Source organism: Oryctolagus cuniculus, chromosome 10 (assembly GCF_964237555.1).
Source record: "Oryctolagus cuniculus chromosome 10, mOryCun1.1, whole genome shotgun sequence".
Classification (NCBI taxonomy): domain Eukaryota; kingdom Metazoa; phylum Chordata; class Mammalia; order Lagomorpha; family Leporidae; genus Oryctolagus; species Oryctolagus cuniculus.
In genome coordinates, this window is record NC_091441.1 from 61985520 (window position 1) to 62008135 (window position 22616).

At 40.6% G+C, this 22616-nt stretch overlaps 1 protein-coding gene across 1 annotated transcript; it reads right to left on the bottom strand.

Annotated features, from left to right (window-relative positions):
* Window positions 1-2534: 2534 nt before the first annotated feature.
* On the bottom strand, window positions 2535-3672 carry LOC138843953 (protein TEX261). The gene has a single exon (XM_070049917.1). The coding sequence runs from the start codon at window positions 3570-3572 to the stop codon at window positions 2982-2984; it is 591 nt and encodes a 196-aa protein (XP_069906018.1). The 5' UTR covers window positions 3573-3672; the 3' UTR covers window positions 2535-2981.
* Window positions 3673-22616: the final 18944 nt, after the last annotated feature.

Sequence of the window (22616 nt, forward strand, 5' to 3'; positions counted from 1 at the left end):
TATTGTAAAGACCAAAGAAAAAATTATTTTTGAAAAGAAATGGAGATTAAGTTAAGATATAAAGCTCGTCTCACAAAGCTCTAGAAACATGTAAACAAAAATAAAGATAAGCAGACTTCTGCCAGAGGGGGAAAAACACTCATACTGGAAAACAGATTGGTCAGTCCACACTAACTGACATCAGTGAGATATAATTATCTAGTTCTTCCATGGTTTTAAATACAGAGCATAATATGGCATCTGTAAACATGGGAGAGAAGTAACTGGCACTATGGCCGTCACCAAGGAAAGCCTGCCAAGCTGCCAAAGCAGGCTGAGGAAGCAATCAGACCCTGTGTTTAATGGCATAAGAAAAGAGTGTTACAAACCCCACGTTCATGGTCACTGTTGTTGCAGAATGACCCTGAGTGAGATACTAGGCAGGGTAATGAGAAGACACACAAGATTAAAAAAAAAAAAAAAAAAAGGTGTTTGGTATTTGGGTTTGATTTTTTTTTTTTTTTTTTTTCATTAGACAAACATTTATTGAGTGCTTTCCATGTGCTGGGCACCAGCCGGGCACAGTTGATACAAAAAAATTCAAGGATAGTCCCTGCCCTCTAGGAGCTTACAGTCTAGTGAGGATGGATGGTAAAGCAGGCAAGTGAGCCCAGAGGGACCTGTGTGGTGTGCTGGGATGAGGCTGGGGGAGACAGGGCACATCCAAAGCTCCTTGGAGGAAGTAAAATCTAAGTTGGGATGTGACAGAATAGTGGCCTCAAGAAAGGTGAGTCACAAGCAGCAAGGGAGTGCTGTGGCTTCTCTGGATACAGGAGGCTGGGACTCACAGCGCAGGAAAGTCACTGATGAGGGCTGAAAGGAGGGCAGGGACCAGGACACCAGGACTCTCACAGCCATGCTAAGGGGTCTGGACTTTATCCTGAGGGCAGCGGGAGCCATGGAAGACTTCTGGCCAGGGAGTGAGCGATCAACTGTGCATTTTAGAAAGATGGAGAAGCAGCAGGGGGAGTTCGGCACAATAAGCCAGGTGAAAGCTCACAGGGGGAGTGGCTCGAATCAAGAAATGTTAAGAAGGCAGACACAGTTTTCCAGAGATTGGATGTTAAGAGCAGAAAGACAAAGCAGGCCTAGAAAGAAGGTTTCCTGCCTGGCTTGTGTGACCTTAGGGCCAAGGCAGATACCCAAAAGGGTCTGGTTTGCAGAAGACAGCAAGTACCGTCTGGCCCATGAACTTGAGTTGTGTGTATACCCAGACAACAGTAGAACTGCGGGCCAGGAAAGATGGGGAGACTGGAAATCAACTCTCCATTTCTTGGTAAAGTCCTTGAAGCCATCAACATGGATGGGCTTCCCCTGGAGAGCCCAAGACAGAACCCTGAGAGACCCCAGAGTGTGTGGGGCGAGTGGAGAAGGCTGCACAGGAGATGGCAAGGAGCAGACAGAGTTAAGACAAGCAGCCATGGAGGTGAGTCAAGAATGGGGGGATCGGCCACTGCAGCTCGAGTCAGATGGGACATGGGACGGGGGAGTAGGGCTGAGCACAACAGCCACTGGCAACCCCTGCGGTGGGCACTGGGAGCAGACTGAATGGAGGGCATGGAGCCTCATCAGTAGGGTGAGGAACCAACAAGTGGACAGCAAGGGAGAGCAGGGCCATCGGTGAGGTCAGCCTCCAGCATCCTCCACCTTGCCTGTCCTTGTCTGCAACTTTCATTCACATCAAGGGAGACCCACATGTGCTGGTCCTCCCAGCCAAAGGAGAGGGCTGGTATTTTTAGGAGAATGGAAACTAATGCCAAGGAAATGAGGGCTGTGATGGGACTTCACGCATGTCGCACTTCAAGCACATGGGTCTTCCCAGCAGCTTGGAGGTACACATGTGCAGTCCACGTGTGCACCTGCCAACCTCACGTTGAGGTACAGTACATAGCCAGTGATGGCTCCCGTGGAGACTGCATTCTAGTAAGTGGTGCTGAGCACTTGCAAGGCACTGTAATTGGAATGCAAGGTCAACAAATGCTGCTCTGCGCCCAGGACCTCTTAGAAGGCACAGATTACCTCCCTAGGAGCCAAGAGCACCCCAAGGAAAAGGCCAGATCTTGTGTGCTCTTAAAAACGACAAACAGCTTCTCCCACCAGTCCCATTTCTGTAGAAACAGATTAGAGCCCAGGCTGCAATCCAGCCAGAAACCACCCCTGCTCGCCAGAGGAAGACATAAATAGGACATTGTGATGTTCTTGTGAACGTCCAGCCTGGTCCTAACTGCCCCTCCCCTCCCCCAGCTGGCCAGTCTCAGAGCCTTGGGGAAAGAAGAGATGGAAAAGAAAAGGAGGCGCATGGGAAGGCTGCCTCCACCCCTGCCCGCTTGCTGACCAGGCTCAGTCATCTCTGTCCCCTTCCCACTAAGGGCCACAAGAACAGTCCCCTTCAGAAGAGCAAGCCCCAAACCCAGAAAGGGAGTCCCTGGAGCAGCAAAACTAGGCCATTCAGGGCAGAAGGTCAGCAGGAAGAAAGGAGGATGAACTTCAGGGTATTAAGGCAAACAGTGCCACCTAAATCTTTATTCAAACGGGAATCAGCAATTGGACACAAATCACAGTTCAACAGCAAAAACTATTTCTCTTGGAAGTGGCAAGCCCTGGCCCCTCCATATGGCCATCTGCCCAGAGAACTTGTCACTGTCTGCTCTCCAGCTTCACAGACCCTGCCCTGCCTGCCGCAGCTGGGCCAGAACCTCCCGGCCACCTCGGCTTCCTGGCTAAGCAGGTTCTCCCCCTCCCTGGTGCCCTCTGTGGTTCTAGCCTCTGGCAGCACCATCTCTGAGCCATGCTGAGCCCCGAGGAGGGCGGGGATGGGGCTTCAGTCGAGGGGAGGGAAGCCAGGACTGGAAGAAGCTGTCTTCCAGCTCTCAGCCCCCATCTAGCCAGAGGTCCAGGGCCTACTCTCCTGAGCTGGCTCCCACATCCCCTCCCCAAGGGGGTCAGTATATCTTCTGACGACTGGGCAGAATGGCCTCTTTGATGAAGTTGAAGACAACCAGGATGCCTAAGCGTTTGCCCCGCTTGCCTTTGGTGAAGTAATTGGAGACCACGTCATCTCCTGGCTGCATGGTGGAGGGCAGGACGTTCTCCCCAGCCGAAAGTGACACGAAGAATGCAAACGGGATTATCCACAGGCAGAAAGTGAAATAGGCCAGGACCTCTGAGAAGGGGTAATATTCTTCCGCAAAAAACTGAAATGCTAGGTAATGATTCACCACCACCAGGCCACAAGACAGGATGAAGTTGGGCGAGGTCAGCATGATGAAGGGGAAGGTCTGCAGGAGGCCGAAGTAGACGAGGTTGGTGAAGAGGCCCACGCCAATCATGCTGGCGGGGAAGCGCTCAAAGACGTAGAGGCCGATCAGCACGGCTGTGGAGAACCAGATCATGTACTTGATGATCCTGCTGGTGGCCACTGTGTATTCTTCTATCAGCTCTGCCAGGTAGTAGAGTCCGGCCGCGACGGCCAGCGTGATGAAGGCCACTTGGATGAACAGCGACAGCCAGCTCAGCACGTACATGAACCACATGGCGCCCCCGGCCGCCGGGACCGGCCCGCGCGCTTGGGCTCCGGCGACACGGAGCCGCCACCGAGCCGCCGCCGCCACCGCCGCGTCCCCGCCCCGCGGACGGCCCTTGGGTTTGATTTGATTTATGTAATAAATGCCAGAGCTAGGTCTTCTCTTGGAAACATGTGCAGTGGATCAGTGTGCTGGTTCATTTGTCTTGTTTGCTGATTTCCATGGAATGAATACTCCCACTGCAACTGTTTTTAGGTTGCCAAAGTCACTGAGTGCCCAACTGGGAAGAGTCTCTAACATCTCACCTTGTATTTCCACCTTATAGACACAGGAGCAAATTACCTCAATGGCAGATAGTAGAAATGGAATCAAATTGTTAGGAAGTTGCAACTTTTTTTGCATTTACTGGTTTTGTCTTTAATATTTAATTACAAATTTGTATGATTTAATTTTAGTAATAGCTGCATTTAACAACCAGAACAAAGCTTCTGACATTGCTACAATGGAACCCAGTGAGCCAGTGCAAGCCTACTCCCACACAGCCCTGCATTCACTGTACTGCTTCTCCTGCTGATTCTGAGCAAAGCTAGTGGAACTAGAAGTAAATCCAGGAGTTTGGGGCAACAAAATTCAAACAGGATTCCCTGTAGGTTAGGCCATGGGGAAACCTTTACCTGTTGTTGAGAATGTGCAGGGCTGTGACCTTCATGAAGGGGAGTTTGGTAATAGATATTGCAATACATGCAGTTGCCTTCTAGCCGTCAGTCACTCTTCTGGTCATATTCCCTGAAAATACAGCTCCACAGTATGAAACATGTGTTCAAGATTTTTCAATGAAGCATTATTTATAATAACAACCCAACTTTGCATCAGAGGGAATCAGTTGGATAATCTATGTGTTAGCCACACAATGAAGTTCTATGCAGTTAGTAAAAGAAAAAGAAGCATTGATGGAACTGATTGCAAGATATATTGTTAATAAAGGAGAAAAAATACAAACCAGTGTATATAGTATGTTACCCTTCATTCAAAAAATATAATAAGTTACCCTTCATTCAAAAAAGGGGAAAAATAAGAATATGAACAAATAGAGGTGTGTTTTTTCCAAAACAAATGCTAAAAGGACAAATAAAAATTGCTCTAGGGGCCTTGGGTGAGGAGACATAGAAAGACAGAAAGAAAGACAGAAAGACAGAAAGACAGAAAGAAAGAAAGAAAGGAAGGAAGGAAGAAAGGAAATGAGACCTCTTGGAATAAACCTTTTTGAAATAGTTTTACTCTGAACAACATAAATGTTTTATTCAGGAACTCCAAAAATTTCATGAAATACAGACTATGAAAACAATGCACACTGATTTCATTTTCTTGCACCAAAATCAAGTTACCTTGTAATTTTACTTTCCCAATAACTTTTTGAAGGACTCACATATTTTCAAAATATATGTTCAAAGATTTTCAAAAAGCAAACTCTAAAAATACACAACATACTGAAGCAAATGGATGTAACAGAATATCATATGTAGTTTTTGAACCTCATCCTCTGATCATATATCCTCTATGGGGTACATGAAAAAAGCAAACTACAAAGAAATCCTAATGTTCACTCAGTAGTTACATTTTGAAAGTAATGTTAGAATTCCTGTTTTTAAATTTTTAATTGTACTTTGCCAAGTAAGACAAATAGGAAAACCACTGAATATCAAATTTGAATCAAAATGTCAACACGCATAAAATTTTGTGGCTTTTAAAAATACGTTTTGTAGCTCTACCTAAGGGTGTAACCAGGATGATGTGACTTGGAGTAGGTAGCCCCGGACTCACCTATCCTGGACTGAAGATCATACTCAAAATTATGTCTGAGTTCACAAGTGTGACCAAATAAGCCCTAAAACTGGAGGTATATCAGGGAAGCCCAACCACGTCTGTAGGGCTCTTCCCAGAAAAGGTACCCAGAAAGGGTCAACAAGCACCCACAAGGCCCTGGTACCCAACAAGAGATGGAAGTTTCTTCTGTGTTTTAAACAACTGATTGGAAGCTTGAAAAATGGTTAACTTCTTCCTCCAAAGAACAGATAGGTGCTCAGGCAAATGCTTTTTAGCAATAGAAGTGTGTGTTTGCCTGTGCCATCTCTTCATTTCTGATGATTGATTAGAGTGATGATGGCAGCACAAATAATAGCATTAAATCTGAATGCTAGCTTTAGTAAGTATCCCTTAGCTTAATTTTTCTAGAGGCAGAGAAATATAGGCAGAGAGACACAGAGAGCTCCCATCTACTGGTTTACTCCACAAGTGCTCACAACAGTCAGAACTAACTACATCAAAGTTAGAAGCTGGCAATTCAATCCAGATCTTCCACGTGGGTGGCAAGAGCCCAATTATTTGCATCATCATTGCTAGAGTCAGGGGCCAGGCCCAAGAATTTTAATCAGGTACCCCAGAACAGGATTTAGGCATCTTAACCAGTGAGCCAGTCAACTACCCGTGCTTTTATCTGTTTTAAATTGAGCGCCTGTGTGACTGTGCGTGATTGTACTGCCAGACACACACTAGTGAGCACTTGCCTGCTGCATGCTCAGTTTGAGCAGGAGTTAATGCATCATCCAGACTTTTCCATCTAGAGTTGGGAAAACCCACAGATTCCAGGGAGCACATCAATGCCCCAGTGGGGATCTTAATTATTGGTTACACCATATGACTTAAAAAAAAAAAAAAACAGATATTGCGTGAGAATTTAGAAGGCTGAGTGATTCAATCTAATGAATTATTTAATCTCCCTCTATCCACATAATTCTTTTGTTTTCTATCTATTCCTCAGAATAAATGAAGTTGCCTAAAATATAAATTTCTCATGGAAAAACTATTTAGCTGGTTTGAGTCTTTTCTGTGATTTTTAAGGGCAAATCTACACTAAATTTGAATAGAGTTTGCCTTTACTTGACGTAAACTTGGACAGCTAACACCAAACTGACTGACAGTGGATCAAGTGCACACACCGCCGGGAAAATTCCATCAATCTCCTGCATGAATCTGCATCTTCACAGAAACTTTTAGCAATATATCTTTGGTCACAGTAATACGCTGCTCAGAATGGTACTTTCCAGCATTTGAAAGGCTGGCTACAGCAGAAAATTATTCTCTACTCATTGACTTTGCAGCATCCGACAGTGTTAGTGACAGGCATGTCATGGGGTGTTAGCCACAACAGTGAGAACTGCCACCACATTATTTGTTTCATCTCTCGTCTGTCTGCTCCTTCAGCTGTGGAGTAACTGATTTAGCAGAGCAGGTCCTAGCCATGCATTCCAGAATGGAACCATCTACTTTCAATTCAAGGTGAGAAAGTGTCTCCCCCATCACCAATCTGCCCACATCTCTTTGGCCCAGTCCATCAATCTTCTTGAAGTTTTGGGCAGGGGATCTTTTTGCAGTGTTTGTAGGTGGGTACTCAAGCAACTTAGTGAGAAAGTGGAATTAAAGGATAAGTTTATTTTTGTGTAGAAAATGTTGATATCCATGCATAGATTTTTTGTTTCATGTATTAACTTTTTAAAGACTTATCATATATAGAGATTGGAGTTATTAGCATGTTTGGATGTGTGTATGTGTGGGTTTTTTTTTGGATCAGGGCTGGTGTTATTCCTGCAAGTAAGTACAGGTACATAGAAATCAAAGTCCAGCAATGGAAGGTGCTTTAGAGATGACCTCATCAGTTATTCACCATGATGCATTTTTAGTTTAACTTTATTTGGAAAAAAGTTCAACCTACAGGAATGTCACAGTACAAATATATTCTTCTACCTAAATTCATCAATTGCTAACATCTAGCTATATGTTTTATCTCTCAAAGATAAATAGAATAAAAATTACTAAACTACTTGAAAGTAAGTTGCAGACACCTTATCCTTTACCCCTAACAATCTCTAAATGCTTCAGCATATTTCTCGTAAGAACAAAGGCACTATCTTACATAGCCATAGTAAATGACAAAATTCAAAAAACTTCATGTTGACATACTACTATCACCAGTCACACTCAAATTTTATAAAAAAAAGTCTGTACTATTGTTCCCCAGAGAAACAGAACCAACAGGACACACACACACACACACACACACGAGTGCACTCACAGACGCACATACATGAGGTCTTCAAAAGTTCATGAAAATGACATATTATGAAAAGACTATGCATAGATTTTAAAAATTTTTAAATTCCATTTTCCTCAAGTTTTTTTTTTTCAAGTTCCCTTTTATAGACTGTGACAGAGATAGTTCTATTATGAAAATTGGTTCATGGGCCGGCGTTGCAGCTCACTAGACTAATCCTCCACCTGCAGCACCGGCACTCTAGGTTCTAGTTCCGGTTGGGGCGCTGGATTCTGTCCCGGTTGCTCCTCTTCCAGGCCAGCTCTCTGCTGTGGCCCGCGAAGGCAGTGGAGGATGGCCCAAGTGCTTGGGCCCTGCACCCGCATGGGAGACCAGGAGGAAGCACCTGGCTCCTGGCTTCAGATTGGCGCGATGCACTGGCCGTAGAGGCCATTTTGGGGGTGAATCAATAGAAGGAAGACCTTTCTGTCTGTCTCTCTCTTTCACTGTCTAACTCTGCCTTTTAAAAAAAATGATTCGTGATTTTGGAAGCCAAGAAGTCCCACAGACTGCATTCCACAAAGCTGAAGAGCCAGGAGAGCTATAATTAGGTCCAATGAGTACAAAGGCCCAGGGGTGGAGGCAGGGGTTGGGGGTGGGGGCTAATGTAAGCTCCAGTCCAAGTCTGAAGGCCCAAGAACCAGAAGCACCGATGTCCCAGGACTCCCAACTGATGGATGTCCCAGCTCAAACAGAGGAGGCAAACTCATCCTCCCTTGTCACTTCACTCTCTTCTGACTTCAAAGAATGGCATGGTGCCCATCCACCCTGGTGAGGGAGATTGTCTGTACTCAGTCTATGATTTGAACGTGCATTTCTCTTGGAAACACCATCACAGACACACCCAGAACAATGCCTTACCATGAATATGGCTGTTCCTTAGCCCATTCAAGGGGACAAATAGAATTAACCATTGCATGCTCCTCATAGCATTTGTTCTTCAAGATCCAATTGAGGATCAAACATTGTATTTGGAGGGAATATCTCTTATCTTTCCTTGCCTTTTGTGACATTAACATGATTACAGATTAGAATGTTTTTCAATTTAGGTTTGTTTAATGTTTCCATATGGGTAGACTTGCGCTATGCCTTTTTTTTTAAAAAAAAAGTTAATTTTTTTATTAAATTTTGTATTTATTTATTTATTTTATTAAAGAGATGGAGAGAGGGAGACATTCAGATAAAGCCAGCTTCTATCCACTGGTTCACTCTCCAAATGCCTACTATAGCTAGCAATGGGGAAGGCCAAAGCCAAGGCCCAGGAACTTAATCCAGGTCTCCCACATGGAATGGCAGGAATTCAACTACCTGAGCTATTATTGCTGCCTCCCAGGGAGAACATTTTCAGGAAGCTGGAATGGAAAGCAGAACCAGGACTTGCACCAGGCACTCAATATGAAATGCTGGTATCCTAGCCAGCATCTTAATGACTATACCAAATGCTCTCCATGGGTTTTGCCTCTTTGATATGTCTTATGAGTGCTTCAGATTAGGACTCAGCACTTGATGTCAACGTTGTCCTATAAATGGTGGGGTTCATATTGTTCACTTGTTAAAGTCATAAGCACTAGACCTTGCCAATGTGAAATTATTGATTATTTCCTTTGATATATTAATATGCAGGGAAATAAATTGAAAACATACCAATATTCTCCATGAACTTTTACCCATCAGTTTGGCAACCATTGATGATATTTGCCTGAATCAATTATAAATATGGTGGTTGCAAATGGTGTTTTTCTCACTCTATTAGTCCCTCTGCATTTATTTATTGGTATTCTACTCTCAACAAGAGTATTCCCTAATTCCTCAGTTATGTGCTTACTTGTTTTTAAATTTATTTAGTGTTTTATATTTGATAATAATACAAACTATGAATTCCTATCATGATTTGCTCTGGTATTCCAGTTGTCCTAGATTTATCCAGCTGGGCCCTCTTCAGTCTGGGTTCTGTGTTCTTTTAAAATTTTCACCATAATTTTTAAGCAATTTCTTATTTTATAATCCAATTATATGTCCCAACATCATCTTTGTGTTTTTTTCTCCCAAAGCCTTGTAATAAGACATTTTTATATGAAGTACAGCGATTTCAAACCAAGATCTGGGTGTCTGTGTAAGCCTTGATGGCACAACAGAAAGTTCTTGCTATGCACTGAACCTGCTAGGCACACAGGAACAGGCTCACCCCTCCCTGTTTTCTATCCCCATTAACAGGGAAGGGATGTCAAGAGAATTGCCTGGCTTCTTCCTAGGCATTTTCTGTACTTATTTTACTCACACTGTACCTGTCAATCCCCTGATTTTAAATCCCTACAACATCTGGGAAACTGTAAATGAAGACACAATGAACATAGGACTGTGGGTATCCCTTCAAACTATTGATTCCAATTTCCTTGAGTGTATACACATATGTGGGGGCTGCTGGATCATATGGTAGTTCTATTGTTTGAAGAACTTCCATATTATTTCCCATAATAAATGTACTAACTTTCATTCCCATCAACAGTGCACAATAGTTCCCTTTTCTCTAGGCCAAAACTAATCTTTCAACCTCATTGAATAGCCAATCTAACAGCTATGAGGTGATATCTCATTGTGATTTTGACTTGCATCTCTCCTAATGATGAGTCATACTGGACACATTTTCATAAACCTGTTGGCAATTTGTAAAGTTTTCCTTTGAGAAATGTCTACTCAAGTCTTTGACCCATTTTTGAATTAAGTTATTTTTTTTCTTGCTATTGAGTTGAGTTCCTTACATGTTTTGGATACTAATACCCTTAACAGATAACATGGCTTACAATATTTTCTTCTCTGTGAGTTCTCTCCCTAAACTTTGCTGTTTCCTTTGTTCTGCAGAAGCTTTTTAGTTTGACACAATCCTGTTTTTTCTACTTTTGTTTTTGTTGTCTCTGCTTTCAGGGTCATATAAAAAAATTCATTGCCCAGAGCAAGCTATCTTCTAGTAATTTTAGTTTTAGGTCTTATGCTTATGACTTTAGTTCATTTGATTGATTTTTGTAGATTGTCTGAGATAAGGATCCAATTTCATTCCCCTACAGACAAAATGGAATATGATTCAGCCTTTAAAAAAGGACACTCTGTTATTTGCAACAATGTGAATGAACCTAGAGGGCATTATGCTAAGTGAGATAAAGCAGGCACAGCAAGATACATGATCTTGGAATCTGAAAAGGTTGAACTGATAGAAGTAAAAGGTAGAGCAATTGTTACCAGAGACTAGGGAAGACAAAAGAAATGGGAAGTTGTTCAAAGGGTACAAAATTTAAGTTCAATAGGAGGAATAATTTTGAGAACTATTGAACAGTAAGAAGATTATAACCAATAATAATATATTGTGTATTTCAAAATAACTTAGGGAGTAAGTTTCAAATATGTCGCCACAGAAAAATTAGCAAGTGAGTTAATGGACATGCTGATTCACTTCATTGAATCATTCCACACTTTGTAGATATATTAAAACATCACATTATACCCAAATTATCATTGTCAATTAAAAATAATATGAATTTATAAAAAGAAGGATAATGAAGAACGTGTAGCTGCTTTCATGCAAAGGTGCAGAAGTATCCAGCTAATTCTAACTCTAACGTATAGAGAAATGTGGGCGTCATCCCTTGAGGAAATCTGCTAGATACTTTTAGCATCTATTTACCTTTTAATGTGGTAAATATATATAACATAAATTTAACATTTTAACCATTTAAGGTGTATAATTCAGTAGCATTAAGCACATTTAAGCTATTGTACAACCATCACCACTCTCTAGCTTCAGAATATTCTTAATTTTATTTAAGTTGTGCAGGTTTCATGTATTGCGATTTCATATATACAGGTTTAAGAACATAGTGACACTGCCTCCCCTACCCTCCCTCCTGCCCACACTCCAACCCTTTGTCTTCTTCCCTCTCACATCCCCATTCTTAATTTTTACAAAGATCTATTTTCATTTAACTTAGCAATCATATAGTTAACCCTACACTTAGTAAAAGGGTTCAACAAATAGTATGAAGTAAAATAAAAGAAAACAAACAAAAAAACCACAAAATATTTTTATCATACCAAACAGAATCTCCTTACCCATTAAGTAGTCACTCCCATTCCTCCCTCTCCCGGCCTCTGACAACCATTAATATGCTTTCTATCTCCATAGATTTAGCTATTGTGAATATTTCATATAAACGGAATCGTATAATTTGTGGCCTTCTAGTCTGGCTTCTTTGACTTTGTTTAATGTTTTCAAGGTTCATCCACTCTGTAACATGTAATTAATTACTCCATCTCATGGCTAAGTAATATTCCACAGCCTAGATACACTAAATTTTGTTTAGCCTTTCATAAGCTTACAGTTATTTGAATTGTTTCTGCTTTGAGCTATTATGAATTAGACTTCCATGAACATTCCTGTACAAATTTAATACTTTTTCTAATTTTTGAGTTATATACCTAAGAATGGAATGCTGGGTCATTTGAAAATTCTGTGCTTAATTTTTTGAAGAACTTTCAAATATTTCCACTTCTATACCATTTTACTTCCCATCAGCACTGTATGAGGGTTCCAATTTCTCTGTTTCCACACCAACATTTATTTTCCCATTTTTTTCTTTATACCCATCCTAACAGAAATGAAATGACATCTCATTGCAATTGCTATTTGCCTTTCCCCATAATTAGGATTTTCAATAGCTTTGTCTTGTTTATTGGCCATTTGAAGGTCTCTTCAGAAAAAGAAAGTTATTTGCCTGTGTTTTAATTGGGCTGTTTATCTTTTTGTTGTTGAGCTACAGGAACTCTTTACCTATTCCAAGTATTAGATTTTTCTCAAATATATGGTTTGTATTGTATGCAAATCTGTGTATATATCTCACAGATAAATGATATATTCTATGGGTTATATTTTCACTCTTTTAATATGCAAAGAATTTTTTGATACAAAAAAATTGATTTTAATGAAATTTGATTCAGTTCTTTTGTTTCTGCTTGCGCTTTGGTGTCATATCTAAGAATCAATTCCAAGTCAAATCCAAGATTTTAAAGATGTACCCATTTTCTTCTTTAATTCTAAGCTTTTAATTCATTTATTTAAATATTTTAACTACTTTGAGTTAATTCATATATGTGGTTTTTAGTAAGGATCCAACCTTATTCTTTTCATTGTGGAAATACAGTTGTTTCAGAATCATTTGTTGAAGAAACTATTCTTTCTGCCATCAAATGACAGCCTTACTGAAATAAGTTCACTATAGCTAGGTAGGTTTATTTCCTGGTTTCTTTCTATTCTATTCATCTAAATGTCTATCTGTATGCTAGCATCACCCTGTTTTGATTATTGTAGCTTCATAGCAACTTTTGAAATCAATAAGTTGGGTCTACCAAATGTATTCTTTTCAGGATTGTTTTGGCCATTTGAGGCCCCCTATAATTCTTCATGACTTTTAGAATTGGCTTTTCCATTTTTGCAAGGAGACTCACTGAAATTTTAAGATTACACTGAATCCACAGACCGCTTTGGGAATGGCTGCCATCTTAACATTATTAACTGTTCCATGAAAACAAGATGTCTTACATTTATTTAGTTTTTCTTTAACCTCTTTCAGCAGAGTTTTACTGTTTGCACTGTATAAGTCTTACACTTCTTTTGTTATATTATTTTTAAATATTTTATTCTTTTTGGTGCTTTTGTAAGTGAAATTTTTAATCTCCTTTTCAGATTGTTCATTTCTAATATATGGAAATATAGGTTGAACATTTTTTAATCTCCTATTCTGACCTAGGTACCTTCTATAAATTATCACATTTAGTTTCACTGTAGCCTGGTAAATTAAATAGTATGATCTATTTACAGATGAATAGAATAAAACTTGAACCAAATCACAGACCAATGGAATAGAAAAAGAAAAAGGCAGAGATCTGAATTCACCCATAGTGGACGCAGATTGTATACCTTTCTCTCAATCTCTCCCTCTCTGTCACTCTGTCTTTCAAATAAACAAATAAATATTTAAAATAAAAATAATAACTGAAAATAAAAGAAATAAGCCTCATAACCAATTGCAGGTTGAGTATCTGTTATCAGAAATGCTTAGAACCAGAAGTGCTTTGCAGTTTGGATTATTTTATAATCTTGGAATATTTCATGAGATATATTGGGGGTGGGACCCAAGTCTGACAGGCAGAGATAGACAATGAGAGAGAGAGAGAGAGACAGAGACAGACAGATGGAAAGGTCTTCCTTTGCCGTTGGTTCACCCTGCAAGTGGCCGCTACAGCTGGTGCATTGCGGCCGGCGCACCGCACTGATCCGAAGCCAGGAGCCAGGTGCTTCCTCCTGGTCTCCCATGCAGGTGCAGGGCCCAAGGACCTAGGCCATCCTCCACTGCCTTCCCGGGCCACAGCAGAGAGCTGGACTGGAAGAGGAGCAACTGGGACAGAATCCAGTGCCCCAACCGGGACTAGAACCCACGGTGCCGGCGCCACAGGTGGAGGATTAGCCTAGTGAGCCATGGCGCCGACACGAGATTCATTTGTATTTCATACATACATTATACATATAGCCTGAAGGCAATTTTATATGGTATTTTCAGTGCACCTGCGTTTTGACTGAGACCTGTCATAAGAGGTCAGGTATGGAATTTTCCACTTGTGACATCATATCAGTACTCAAAAAGCTTGGAGTATTTCAAATTCTGGATTTTCAGATTATTATAATCCACCTATACATTAGTGACACAGTCACAGGATATTTTGCCAAATGCCAAAAGTCAACCATGAGTCTGTTTCCTCATCCATAAAATTCCAGCAAGAGTAGATAAAGATAAAACGAGACAATGCCTTCAATAAATATTCTTATTTTCATTATCATATGGAAGATAAGGAGGATTGTAAGAATCAAATGAGACAAAGTATAGTGATAATTTATAATATATAATGGGATTTTTTGCAGCTTTTGTAGAAAATTTTATTCACACAAAAAGAATGACTAAAACATACATTTATTAGCAAAAGCTATAATACCTAAAAATGTTTATATTCTGTGCTATTCTCAAAAAGTTGTCAAGAAAACTCTGGATCTTCAAGACAACCTAAGAAAATTTAAAAACCACAAAGATACCAGAAGCATAGAACCCTGCCCTAGCCAGCGCCCCTTCCTACTCTATCTGTGCCCCACAAGAAGAAGCAATTATTGAACAAGACCTACTCCCTACCCCGCAGTAATTTCTAATCCATTCTTCAGGGTGAGGGCTTCTTCTCAGGTAATGAGCAAATATTATTCCCAGATCCAGGTCATGAATGAATCAAAGTTGAATAGAAAAATATGAATGGATATTTAGATATCCTTCCTTTTTCCCTGTATAAAGAAATACTGCTTGGCCAGTGCCCTGGCTCACTAGGCTAATCCTCTGCCTGTGGTGCCAGCACCTTGGGTTCTAGTCCCGGTTGGAGCACCAGATTCTGTCCCGGCTGCTCCTCTTCCAGTCCAGCTCTCTGCTGTGGCCCGGGAAGGCAGTGGAGGATGGCCTAGGTCCTTGGGCCCTGCACCCGCATGGGAGACCAGGAGGAAGCACCTGGCTCCTGGTTTCGGATCAGTGCGGTGCGCCGGCCGCAACGCACCGGCTGTAGCGGCCAATTGCGGGATGAACCAACAGAAAAGAAAGACCTTTCTCTCTCTCTCTCTCTCTCTCTCTCTCATTGTCCATTTCTGCCGGTAAAAAAAAAAAAGAAAGAAAAAGAAATACTGCTTGATTTATATGACAGTACTTCAAAACATTTAGAGAAAATAAAATTAAAAGTTAAATTAAAGGCAGTGCAAAAAATTCTGAAATCTATGCATAGATTTTCCATAATACACATTTTCCAGGAACCTGTTGAAGATCCCTTGATGTCTCACTGAATATCTTTAGATCACTTTATATTAGTCATTGAAGCAGTAAATTCAATTTTCTCTGAATGAAATGTTTTGTTTTCCAGATGGATTTCCTGTCTTGATCCCATTCAGAAACTAGAGGCTGGATGGCTCCTATTTTGTTGGCAAATTGCCTTGTTCAACCAGTTTGGGCCAAAAAATTACAACAAATATTTCTGACCCTGAGCTCATGGCTCCAGGCTTCATAAAACATTTCAAACAGAAACAAACTTTGAAATCTTTGCCTAATGAAATGTTTGGAGGTAATGAGATAAATTACTATGAATTTATGTATTTTTCAGATACATGCATAAACCACTAAAATTTTATTAGAATTTATATTCATGAATATAACTCAACTTCTAGATCTAAATTACAGAAAAACAGAATCATGTTTCAAAGATTGTGGAAAATGAAATTTAAAAATAAGTTAATTTTGAGGCAAAGAAAATGCTGTCACTCATGTGAAAGACTTGGATTGCATTCCTGGCTCTTCATTCTGTCTCCCCATTGCTGATGGTTGGGGAATGAACCAGCAGAGGAGAATTTTCTTTCTTTCTCTCTCTCTTTTTTCCTTTCTCTAATAAGTAATACATAAACACTTTTTTAATTTTTACAAATTCTTTTAAAACAAAGACAAAATTTTTCTTTCATCTTTTTTACTTGAAATCAGTAATTGCCATTTATAAGCCATTGCCACTGCCTCCCAGGCTCCACATTAGCAAGAGCTACACAAGAACCAGAGCCAAGCATCAAACTTAGGCACGCCAGATGTGAAATGCAAGCATCCTAAGCACTATCTTTATCACTAGGCCAACACCCACCTCTGTTTTTTTATCTGTTTGATCAACTGGCAGTTATGTTTTCCTCTACTTCCTGAATGATAAGAAAACTTAGATTCATTTCTTGAATGTATCTTACTCTCTAGGGAAAACTTAATTTATTGTTGATTTTAACCACAAAAAAGAACTACTGTACTGTTTTGTCATTAAAAAGAACAATTGGGCCTGTGCCATGGCTCACTGGGTAATCCTCCGTCTGCAGCACTAGCATCCCATATGGCCGCCAGTTCTAGTCCAGTTCTAGGTTGCTCCTCTTCCAGGCCAGCTCTCTGCTGTGGCCCGGGAAGGCAGTGGAGGATGGCCCAAGTGTTTGGGCCCTGCACCCGCATAGGAGACCAGGAGGAAGCACCTGGCTCCTGGCTTCGGATCGGCGCAGCGCTGGCTGTAGCGGCCATTTTGGGGGTGAACTAACGGAAAGAGGACCTTTCTCTCTGTCTCTCTCTCTCACTGTCTATAACTCTGTCAAATAAATAAATAAAAAGAACAATTAACAGACTCACCATAATTTTGTGAGTTTACCTTTAAATCCAATGTGTCCCTTAAGTTGAGAACTGGTTCTCTAAGGAATGGCTTCTGTTGCAAATATGCAAGTAAATATCTGACTTCCATCTCAAATATATTTCTGTGTTTTACCAATACTTTTTTCTCTAATAGGCATTCTTGGTCCCAAGAATCACAATAGTAAAAGGATCTCCTGATATTCCTAAGAACAAGCAACATCAACATTCTATTGAGGATTTCCACAACCAGCCATGGTAGAGTAAGCCCACTGTACCCACTGATTATAACAGAAAAATCAACCGTGAGGAGTCAGAAAAGGAGTTAATGGGGAAAGGGAGTGAACATTGGAAGGAACAATCCCTCTGCACGTGAGCTTACCAATTTCTTGCCCTGTCCCCTCTCCCATTTTGAAAGTGGCCCTGGTTACGGAACTGCAATGCAAAGGCTTCAGCGGAACTTTCATTCCTTCCTTCTTTCTTGAGGAAGAACAAAAAGGAAGCACTCTGGTCCAAGTAAGGTAAAGGCCATTTCTTTTTTCTTACCATTTTTCAATAGTAACTCCACTTACACCAAATTACAAAGCAGTAGTGTTGGTACTCTAAACTCAAAGAAACCTTGATTTACTGTCCAGAAACCCGGGAAAGGGTGTCCCTGGGAGCCAAAAAATGTGTGAGAAAAATATCAGAGAGAGAATAACTGGAGAGGCACGTTCCCAAACTCCATGTATAAACTTATTCAAGTCCTAGACTCGTTCCTGAGATATTTATGTGTGCAAAAGACTCAAAGTAATGTAATGAAGACTTTCCAGCTATAACAACAATATAAATCACCATCTAAATCCATGCCACCCCTTAAGTGTACCAAGGCTTCATAGCAAAGGCTTTGAAATTCAGCTGACATTATAACTACCAATCATGGAATAAAAGACTGCACCTGTGTCTAACCCCAACTGGTTGCATTTCCTGCTAAAACAAAAAAAATTTGATACTGTTTAGAAGATTATAACAGGACTCTGAGTTTTGCAGCATAGTATTGAAAATGTCCAGGATACAACCAATATCACTCAACATTTAAAGATCTAAGGAAATATAACAGATTCACAAGTTAAAAGACATTTAGTTGGTGGTAACCCCAAATAGCCTAATGTTAGAACTGCCAAAGACAAAGTCATTAAATTAGACATCATAACTCTATTCCAGGAGATAAAAGTCTTGCATACAACATGTTCTCACAGAGAAAAAGGAACTATAAGGAAGAGCCAAATGGAAAATTTTAAACTGAAAAATGCAATGCTTAACATGAAAAGTTTTCTAAATGGGCTCAATAGCAAAGTGGAGGTGGCAGAAGAATTTGCAAACTTGAATATTGATCAATTGAAATTCTTTAATCAGAAGCTTAGAGAAAAAGATGACTGGGAAAATGTAAATACAGTTTCTTGGATGTGTAAGACAATATAGACAATATCAAAATGTACAGCATTCATATCACTGGAGTTCAGAAAGAAAATCAGTAATTAGTACAGAAAAAAATACTTGAAGAATTGTGTGTCATGTTTGTTCAGATGCTCACTTTATCCCAAAAATAAACACATGAGTGTATTTTGCGATTATTACCCTTAGTGTTATTACCATCATTGTTTAATGAGTAAGTGAAGAAGTTAGGACAAAAGGAAAATGAGGACTGGAAAGATGAAGCCAACAGCAAAGTTTATCAAACATACTTTCTTCCTGAGGTTCTGTGTATTTTGCACAAGTGTTATACCTATTTGGATTTGGGACTGTCTAGTAGCCAACCAAAAGAAGGAAAGAAGGGTGGGTGTATGAGTGGCAATACCCATACAGTGCATACAAATAAACTTCTCAAAAGTAACTATTATCCCTGGAAATAAAGCCAAAAAGAAATATCTGCCATCCATTTTCATAATGAAGACAATATCCAAAATCCTATTCATCTTTCCTATAATGAAATAGAAATTGATTTCAAAAGTCATTCTTCTTTGTCCTCCCAGGACACTATTAAAAATACACCATAGATTAGGTGACTTAAATTCCAAGAATTTCTTCTCTGAAATTCTGGACGAGTGAAGTTTAGGATCAAGGTGCCAACATGGTTAGGTTCTGGTGAGGACCCCCTTCTTGGTTGCCTTTCCACCATGTGCTCACATGATGAGAGGGAAAGGAAATGAGCTCTCTTATGTTTCTTCTTACTAGGGCACTAATCTCATCATAAGGGCTGCCCCTTTATGAACTCATCATATATCGAAGGCCGCAACTCCACATGCTTCACGTGGAGAATCACCACATGAATTTGAGAGGAAAACAAACATTCACTCCATAGTAACATGCCCCTCTCCAATGTGTCCAACACCAGCTTTAGACATAAGAGGGGCTCCTGCTATTAAGTAAGTGTTTATGTCCTCCCTCTCAACCTCTCAATTTTGTAGTTGAAACCCTCATCCTCAATGTGATTGCATTTGGAAGATGGGTTCTTTGGGGGGCAATTATTTCATAAGATTGTGAGAGTAGGGCATGCATAATGACTTCACTGCCTTCATAATAAGAAGGGCCCAGAGCCCTCTCTTTCTGCTATGTGAGAATATAAGAAGACGGCCAATTGAAAGTCCAAAAGAAGAAACTCAACCTTACCTCCTGAACTGTGAGGAAATAAATATCTGCTGTTCAATACTCCTAGTCTATGTCACTTTATTATGGTAACTAGAGTAGAATAAGAGCCCGCACTCTAGAAAACCCTGCTCTGGTTTGTCTCCAACAGTCCTATTCCCGAGGACATGGAATTCTTGTAGCCAAGGTATCAGTGTCCAACTAAAGACTGCCACCTCAGGACCCCAGAGACAATTGCCATGTGTATGCTATGAGCCCCACCAACCCCGGTGCCCTCAGGATGACCACCGGAGTAGCTGCCAGTAGACTGCCATTAGCTCTCAACCCTATGGAATTACCTCCCTTGAAGAAATCACATCACTCAAGGCCATGCCCCTTCCTGAAGGAGCCCATACCCAATGTCTGATCAATACAAAAACACCGAGGCTCAGCTCTTTCCCTGCCAAATTAGGACAACACTGAAGGACCATCCCAGCTCCTTGGCATCAAATGAGCCCTCCACTGAGATTGCATTGAAATCCACCTTCTCCCCGTGCTCATTCCTGCTTCTTACCCTGCATTTACTCAAAGGGTGATCCCCTAAATTGTCTCCAGTAAATCTCATACATGCTAATCTTCATCTCAAAGTTAGGTCCTTATATTAGTCAACTTTTCATTATTATCATAAAATACCTGAGGTAGGCTAACTTTGTAAAGAAAGGAGAGTTATTTAGCTCACAATTTGGGAGTATGAAGTCCTCCCAAAGATTGAGCAATCCCATTGATTTGGCCTCTGATGAATTTCCAAGTAGCAGAAGGTATCATGGTTGGAATGCATGTAAGAGACAAATACCTAAGGACCCACAATACCAGCAAGATTAAAAATAATTTATATAAGCTACAAATAATTTATATCACCAGCCTGATCTGAAAGTTACAGCGCATTGGCCCTTAAGGTGATGACAAGTAAGGCCTACCTTCAACTGATATCTTAGGCAGGTTTTATACATAATGGTGGTCCCCAAGCGTTGGAGGTGGGTGAGTGTTAGTTCCTCCATCACAACTTTGTTACTAAATCATAATATCTTATTCCATTTTGTGTTACTGTAATAGAAGGTTATTCTGAGTGAATTGCAAAGGACAAAGATTTGTTTCTTAAAGCACAGGAAGCTGAGAAGTCGAAGGTCAAAGGGCCCACATCTGGCAAGGGTCACCTTGCAACATCACCCATGGCAGAAGACAGGAGAGCATGTGTGTGTACAAGAGAGTAAGAGAGAGCCAGACTAGTGTTCATATCAAACCCATTGTCATGATCACATGATCATGCCTGCAATAGTGATGTCATTCAGGAAAGCAGAGCTCTCATGACCTCATCCACCTACAGGTCCCACCTCCCAGCTCTGTTACAACGACCATTACATTTCACCATGGGATTTAGAGGATACATTCAAGCCATAGTACATTGAAAGCAAGCCTCAGAGCACACACCCAAAAACTTCTTAAGCAAATATTTATATGCCAGCAGCTTTACAACACGTTTTGTAAGTGCACTGAATATTGCTTCAGGTCATCCAACCATATCTCCAAGAACTTGGATCTCACTGTTCTCTCCCTCTCCTCTCTCTCTCTCTCTCTCTCTCTTCAATGCTGTTTCTTTCTTTCAAGAACCTCAAGTAATACAACTCCATACCCCCCTTCCCTTACTCCCAACTGGTCTCCTGATTGGGACAAAATGGCCCCCTGGGGACTTAGTTGAAGTCCTACAGCATAAACCCTGCCTTCCCTGGAACATTTGGACAAGAATTGAGTAAGGTGGTCCTTTTCTTGCCCCCTCACCGCAATGGCTAAAAAAATACAGATGCCATGATACGATCATTCTTTAGGTAAATTCAAAGCTTTTGTGAATGTCACTGCAGGGACCATTTTCTTTCAGAAAAGTATGAGAGGTCTACACTCAAGTGCCAATCTTGTCTCTCAACAGGAAAGACAAGTTATCTATTTCATTGTAAAAATCATGTTGATTACATTGAAAAACAGCATAAACCAAACACAACTTTTTAAAAAAATCCTTCACCTGGGAACAGTCCAGGCAGTAACTGAAGTCTTTGGAGGGTGAACCCTTCCTAGGTGCTGGGTCAAGGACACAGGTGTGGAGCTGACTGGTGTGGAGCAGGCCAGGGAAGCCTGGCTTCAACCCTCTGGGCATGAGATCTACACTGAAGAGTCCTGGGGATCTCACTGCTCACTGTGACCAACATAGGCCTCACACAGTTGTCCAGGTGATGTTTTTTAAAAACAAAAGGATAATTTTGCCAACAGGTCCAATTTCTTCATATCCTAAAAACAAATATAAAATTGTAGACATTAAAAGGGACATACCTACATCATAACAACATCCAACTTAGCTGCTAGAAATCAATGCCAGGGTCTTTGTAATCATGCAGCATTTTAAAATGTAGCCGAACATCTTTACACAGATTATGTCCTTCTATCCTGGCCAGAATCCTATTGTGCCAAGCAGGTAGATAATATCTTCAATTTACAAGCATGTAAACTAAGGCTGAGACTAATTAGGTGACTCATACCCACACTTAGCCAATTAAAAGAGAATGCACTCAGTACAAGAATCCAGGCAACCTGATGATAAATCCCCTACACCTACTTCAACTATTACTCAAATCCTGTAAATATATGAAATTTTGGTTAATAAGAAAAACATTAAATAATAAACTTGTACATGCCTAAATGTTTATTTAATGGAATAATAAATGAGGGAACAAAATGTCTTCAGACAAAAGCAAGTGCTGTTTTCAAACATACATGGCAAGTGGGACTTCATAGGAAAGAGGCTGGTTGAAACCTCTGGGAAATATCCCACACCAGACAAGCAGGTCTTTACAAGCAGTGCTTGTCAATTATGTGTATAAATGACCTCATGTGTAAACAACTCTGAGCCTTTGTCAACCATGAATGGCTTTGCTTAAGTAAACTGATCATGTAAAAGTGATTCCACCAAATCCTATGGGAGTCATCACAAAA

What these genes read in the sequence shown, in the direction of transcription:
- LOC138843953 (XM_070049917.1), bottom strand. Translation starts at nt 3,572, where the DNA reads ATGTGGTTCATGTACGTGCTGAGCTGGCTGTCGCTGTTCATCCAAGTG.